The sequence below is a fragment of the Harpia harpyja genome, chromosome 14, assembly GCF_026419915.1.
Source record: "Harpia harpyja isolate bHarHar1 chromosome 14, bHarHar1 primary haplotype, whole genome shotgun sequence".
Lineage (NCBI taxonomy): Eukaryota > Metazoa > Chordata > Aves > Accipitriformes > Accipitridae > Harpia > Harpia harpyja.
In genome coordinates, this window is record NC_068953.1 from 954,769 (window position 1) to 961,020 (window position 6,252).

The window sequence follows — 6,252 nt, forward strand, 5'->3', positions numbered from 1 at the left end:
CCGTGCTTTTGGGGGAAAGCCAGAACTGCATTTGATACGCTGCGTCTCGGAGCTGATTTTAACCTGCAGGTACCTGCTCCGGGGCACCCCGGCCACAGCCTGCCCGCACAGGGACGCTTTCTGTGCCGTCCGTATGCAGTAACAAACGCACTCCAAATCCCGGTAGTTTTTGTAAAGGTTTATAGTCCTTTGCAATGATTGCATGATACATTTCTTCCCCCGCGACACAGCCCTCAGACCAGGAAGCGCCGCTGGCAGCTCGCGCTCCACCTCCCAGCAGCTGGGCTTTGCAATCCGATCTACACTAGCTGCAGAACATCAAATGCACTTTCAACATCTCCATTTAATATTTACATTCAAGCAATTAATAATTGGAAGCTTATAGTTTAGACATTTCTAATAGCAGCAATTTCTATAATAGCTTGTTTAGCTTTAGATAACGATTTTTTTTTTTTTTTTTTGCACATAGAAACACCACATGTGTACAGTATCAAAAAATATATACCGGGGATGGTCCTGCGGGGCGTAAGGAGGGCAAGGGGACAAGACTAACAAATGCTGAATGGTTAAAAAGGAGAACAGAAAATAGTCGTTTGATATAGTTTATAAGGTGATCTAGGGACTCCATAAATCTAGGCTTTATATTTCATTATATAAATACCTACAAATAAATATATTAGCGTGGCCAGAGAGCGACCAGCTTTCAGCTCAAACAATACATTTCAATAACACCACGTACAAACGGGAGCAAGAATCACTCGACAAGTTAGCACTGTTAAAATATAATACTATAACTCTGAGTAACTGGCAGGCCCCGTCCTCGCGTGTCCCGGCGCCCGCAGGTCCCGGGGCAGCCCCCGACCGCGGGGCGGGAGCAGCGGCGAGGACACCCCGCGTGGCAGGGACGGCCACCGTGCCCGGCCCTGCGCCGGCGTCCCCTCGGCGGAGACGGCAGGCTCGGCCGCCGCGGCGTGGGCAGGGGGCACGTGGGCTCCGGGGAAGGGGCACCAGTACCTTAGAGGGAGGCGGTGGGGCCGGCGGCCCCGGGACGGGCAGGCAGCTCCCACGGGGAGCAGCCGCCGTCCCACCTCACACCGTCACGTACTCCTTGAAGGTCACGGTCAGGCAGTTTGCGGTCACGTCTGTGATAATTATATTCCCAAAGAAGGGCTTGAATTCCTGCAGGGACTCGGCCTCCTCCTCCTCCTCCTCCGCGGCCTCCTGGGGCTGCGGAGGCTCCGCGGCCGGTTTCTCAGCCGGCGCCGGTGGCACCTCCGGCTTCACCTGCGCCAGGGCCAGCTCGCCCTCCGCCCGCGGTTTCACGCAGCGCAAGTCTATGGGCTCGTCCAGGTCCGAATCCAGCAGGATGACCTCCGGCTGGGCGGGCGGCTCCGGCCGCTCCGGGGCCGGGGGGCTGAGGCAGGTGGGGGCACTGATGCTCCGGGAGGTCAGGCGCTTCTTGCCCGGCTCCCGCTCCGCGTGCGGCTCCGACAGGCAGCGCTTCCGCGAGCCGGGGCTGGAGAGGTTCAGTCCCATGGAGGAAGGGCTGTGCTCGCAGACGGGACTCAGGGACCAGGGCACGAGGTCCGGCTTGGTGGTGAGCTGCAGGGGCTGCTCCGCCGGAGGAAGGGGCAGCTCCTTGGCCAGGGGAGTCTTTCGGGGACTTTCCTCGAGCTCCGCGGGGGGCTGCCGGCCCTCGCCCTCGGCTTTGCTCAGGGCGTTGCTGCCCACCACCCTCTCCTCCCCCGGCTTCCTCCAAGCCTCCAGCTTCTCCTCCCCACCCTTCTTAGGAGTCCTCTCCTCCGCGGCCCGCTTCCGCGGAGGCTCCCCGGACTTGATCTTCACCGCCTGCATCCCGTTCTCCATGTACTTGCTCATGACGATCACAATGCGCCCGTTCTTGTTTTTGTTCTTGACGATCTTCATCTTGCCCCCGAGGCCGTTGCTGGCCACCCTGTCCCGGGGGGGAGGCCCGGTACCACTGGACAGGTTCTTCTCGGCCCCGTTCTTGCTCTCCGGGGCGAGGTTCTTGACCGGGCCCAGCAGGTTTTTGGCCGGGCCGTGAGCCCACTTGTCCGGGTGGGCGACCAGGGGGCTCTTGTTACTGTCCAGGCAGGCCTGGCTCTGCGGCTCCTTGCTGCTGGGCTGGTAATGGGGCTCGTACATCTTGGGGTCCGGCTGGTAGTGGTGGTGCTTCTTGCTGTTCAGCTGGTAGTAATACTTCCCTTTGCTGTGGGACTGGTGCTTCATGCTGCTCTCCTTGCCGTTGGGCTGGTACTGGTGGTGCTTCTTGCTGTTGAGTTCATACTGGTGCTGCTGGCTCTTGCCGGAGGAGCCGAGATCCAGCTTTGGCCTGTTGTCCACGGCGGGGTCCTGCAGCCCCGTGAGGATGTTCGAGCGGCGGGCGAAGGAGGGAAGCTGCAACACAAAACCAGGGGCCACGGTCAGCTGGTGCCGGAGGCGGAGGTGCCGGTGCTCCGGCAAGTGCCGAAGCCCCCCCCCCCGGTGAAACCTCCGCCCCTCCGGCGGCTCTCGTTACGGGACGCTGCATCACGGGGCGCAGCGTCCTCGAGCAGGCAGCCCCAGCCCACTCCAACTTACAGGCTGTGCATTGCTCCAGATTAATGAAGCAATGAAAAGAAGAAAAGCACCCTTCAATCAGCTGTCCGGGAACAGGGGCCAAGCAGGACCGCTGCTGCCGAGCTTGCGAGCAGCCTGCTAATGCCGCTCGGCTGCAGGCGCAGCGGGTCTGCCCTGCAGCCCGGAGAAGAAGGGGGGGCTGGGACCGCCCGATGAGCTCAGCGCTGGGGCCTGGGGGTCCCTGGGGCATCGCGAAGCGCCCAGACTGCACGCACGGCTCCTCAGCATGATGAAACCCGCTGAAAGCGGCTCCCTGGGGACGGGGCCGCGCTGCAAACAGGCTGCCCGGGAGGTGCGGGGCTGGGCTCCACCATGCGTTTACCTGCACAACCAGCGGCTTTGGCTTGGGCCCCCGCTTGCGGTATCCCATCAGCTGCTCCTGCCGCTCCCTGCGGGAACACAGAGTCACGGCGAGGCCCCCGCGGCGGCACGTGGACCCCCGGGGGGCAACCCTCCCCGCGCCCCACGCGGGGCAGCTCCTGCGGTGCCAATGACCCTACACGGGTGCAGCGAGCTGGTGCGAGGGGGGGGCGGGAGGGGAGCCGAGGCCCTGCAGGTGCGGAGCCGCAGGCCGGGGGTCCCGCAGGAGGCGGCGGGACGGGGAGGGGGGGAACGGCACGGCCGACCCGCTGAGGCAGCAGGCGCCTGGCGAGACGACTTTCCCGCTCTCGCCTCCCCCCGCTGCAGCGAGGGGCTGAAGTTTACAGTTTGCGCCAAAATACTACAGGAAATAAATGCACGGAAAGAAGAAAAAAAAAAAAAAGCAGAAGAAAAAAAAAAAAAAAAAAGCAAGCCAAAGCCCGTCCAAGCGCAGCAGCAGCAGCAGCAGCGCCGCCTCCTCCACTCGCAGGCATCAAATCCCCGGGCAGGCAGGAGCGCAAGGCGCGGCGTGGGGGGAGCGCGGCGCGGGGGGGAACCTTGAACCGGAGGCGTCGCCCGGCGGCCCCGCGCCCGCCCGCCCCGCCGGGGCCGCGCCCCCGAGGAGCCCGAGCCCGGGCCCCCGTCCCGCGCCCTCCCCCGCCGCGGCCCCCCGGCTCCGTGACGCATCTGCAATTGCCGAAGCGGGCGCGGGTGCCCGCCGCCCCTCCCGGTGTCGTGTCGTGTCGTGTCCCGTGTCCCCCCCCCCCCCCCCCCCCGACCTTCCCTGCCGCTCACCTGTTCTGGAAGGCGATGAGCAGCCGGGGGTCCAGGATGTTCTCCTCCGGCTCCCACGTGTTATATCTTGTGCGAGAGGGGAGGAGAGCGGCCGTCAGCCGCGGGGCCCCGCCGGGAGGGGGGCCGGGGTCCCGGGCAAGGGGCGCCCCGCCGCCGCTGACGGCCGAGGAGCACCGGGCCCGCCTGGGAGCGGGTGTCCGGGGCTCGGGTCCCGGGGGAGGGGGATGGGCGGGGGGGAGGGAGAGAGGGAGGCGCGGGGGGTGGGGGGGGTACGGGGACGGAACTGTTTATTTAGCGCAGTTATTATTCCGGAGGAATTCTAGGCATGTCATGATGAAATTTTCCAAATCCCCTTTCCCGGACCCAGGAAAGCGGCCGCGGCGCGGAGGAGGGACCCGGCCGCTGAGTCCGGAACAGCGGCGCGGACCCCCTCCCCCCGCGCCACCCCCTACCCCCCCCGCCACCACCAACCCCCCCCCCCGCCGGCACTGTCATGCAAACCCCAAATACTCCGCAGCGGCCGCCCTCGCTCCGCGGCCGGTGCCTCCGCCTCCGCGGGCGGCTCTCGGGGGCCGCCCGCCCGCCGCGGGCTGCGGGGCGGCGCGGGTTATTTTTGCGGTTATTCCCCCCCTTTCTCCCCCCCCCCCCCCACCCGCGCCACCCCCCCCCCCCCCCGCTCGGTTCTGCAATATGGAGCCCGGCTCCCGAGGAGGGAAAGGGGGAAGGAGCCATTTTCTGGTGCACATCAGCCGCCGCCTGCCCGCCTCGCTCGGCTCCCGCCGCCGCCACCACCGGGCCCCCGCGGTCGCCTCTCGCCGCCCGCCCTGGCCGGGGCCCTTCCCGGGGCACCGAGCGCGGCGGTGCCCCGCCGCCGGGCCGGGCCGCCCCTACCCCATCCCCATCCCCGTCCCCATCCCCGCTCGGTACTCACTTGGGCGACCATCCCCTCCATTTCACCAGGTACTCGACTCTGCCCTGCGGAGCGCGGGAGGCAAAGACACGGCGTCAGCTGGACCCGCCGCCCGCCCGGCCGCCCCCCGCCGCCCCCGCCCCTCCTCACCTTTCGGATCCGCTTCTTCTCGATGCTCTCCACCGCGAAGACGTGCTCCCCCACCGCCGGCAGCTCCATGCCGCAGCCGGGAGGGGCCGGGCCGGGGCCGGGGCCGGGCGTCCGCGGCCGCCGCTGCAGCCGAGCTGGGCTCCGGCTCCGGCAGCTCCCGCCGCCGACCCGACAGACACTGAGCCCCGGCCGCCGCGGCACCGCAAACCCGTGCAAATCCCGGAGCGAGACGTCAGGGAGGCGGCGCCTCCCGGGCCCGGCTGCCCGTCAACGGCGGGGCCGGGGGATTGGCGCAGACCTGCCGGGGAGCGAGGCGGGGAGGGGGCGGGCGGGGGCCGGGCAGGAGCGGCGGGGAGGGGAAGGGCCGGGGGGGGTGGGGTGGGGGGGGGAACAGCGCGGGCAGCCCGGCCCCCGCCCCACGCGTGACTCAGCACGGCCCCCACGGGCCCGGCGGGGGGCGGCAGAGCCCGCGGGGCAGGTGCGCGACACGCGCCGCCCGGGGGGAGGAAGGGGGTGTCGGGGGGGGGGGGGGGGGGCCGCCGGAGGATGCGCGGTGCCCGGGGGGGGGATGTCCGCGCGGGGCCGGCGGGGTCCCGGGGCGGGGGACGGGCCCTCGGGAGGAATCCACGCCGCGCCACGTCGCGTCGCGGGCTGCCCTGGGCCCCGGGGGGCGGCGGCGCCCACCCCCCGCCCGGCCCGGGCCCGCCGCCTCCTGCCGTGGAGGCCCGGCCCGCAGCGGGAGGCGGGTGCGAGGGAGCGGCCGCGGGGACCGGCCCGGAGGAGCCCGAAGCCCCGCTCCCGGGCCGGGCGCCGCGCTGCTCGGCGGGTCCCTTGCGGCCGGCGGGGAGCCCGGTCCGAGGGCAGCCAGCGGCGGGGATCCCCCCCGTTGCAAGATGGCCGGAGGACCCGGGGGGGGGGGGGGGCCGGGGCAGGTGGCGGCGAGTTTTCCTCGCCCGGTGCCGGAAGCCGCAAACGGCGGCGGCGTGCGGGGACCGGCGGAGAGCCCGGGGCGGGCGGCTCCGCGCACTCGCTTCTCGTTTGAACGGATGAAGGGCAGTAGGCTGAGGCCCACGCGTGTCCGCGCCGATCCCCGGCTTGCCGGCGGGGGGGACCCCCAGCCCTTCCCCGCTCTGCTGCGGGGAACGTGGCGGTGCCGGAACGGAAGGCGACCTTCCCCCGGGCAGGTGGAGCGGAGCCGGCCGTGCCCCGTGGCCGCTCCGAGCCGCGCCAGCAGCCGGGCACCTTCCCGGTGCGGAGCCCCCGCCGTGGAGGCGGGCAGCTCCGGCCCTTCCCCGCCGCGGCCCGGCCACGGCACCCCGGGGGGGGGGGGCAGGATGAGGGGTACGGCCCCGCGTGGGGCAATTCCCGGGAAGGCGCTGCCGGCGGGGGGGGGGGGG

At 69.5% G+C, this 6,252-nt stretch overlaps 1 protein-coding gene across 1 annotated transcript; it reads right to left on the minus strand.

Moving 5' to 3' along the window:
* Positions 1–163: 163 nt before the first annotated feature.
* On the minus strand, positions 164–5,088 carry CBX4 (chromobox 4). The gene is made up of 5 exons (XM_052808272.1): positions 4,856–5,088; positions 4,727–4,770; positions 3,796–3,861; positions 2,963–3,029; positions 164–2,418 (listed from the first exon to the last, which is right to left on the minus strand). Exons 1-5 carry the CDS (start codon positions 4,922–4,924, stop codon positions 1,090–1,092), a joined length of 1,575 nt encoding a protein of 524 aa, XP_052664232.1. The 5' UTR covers positions 4,925–5,088; the 3' UTR covers positions 164–1,089.
* Between the last annotated feature and the right edge of the window lie 1,164 nt (positions 5,089–6,252).

Excerpts from the sequence above, each read along its gene's own strand:
- CBX4 (XM_052808272.1), bottom strand. The coding sequence starts at position 4,924 with ATGGAGCTGCCGGCGGTGGGGGAGCACGTCTTCGCGGTGGAGAGCATC. Across the intron at positions 3,862-4,726 it reads TGGAGGGGATGGTCGCCCAA|ATATAACACGTGGGAGCCGG; the intron begins GTGAGTACCGAG and ends CTCTCGCACAAG. Across the intron at positions 3,030-3,795 it reads CTCATCGCCTTCCAGAACAG|GGAGCGGCAGGAGCAGCTGA; the intron begins GTGAGCGGCAGG and ends GTGTTCCCGCAG.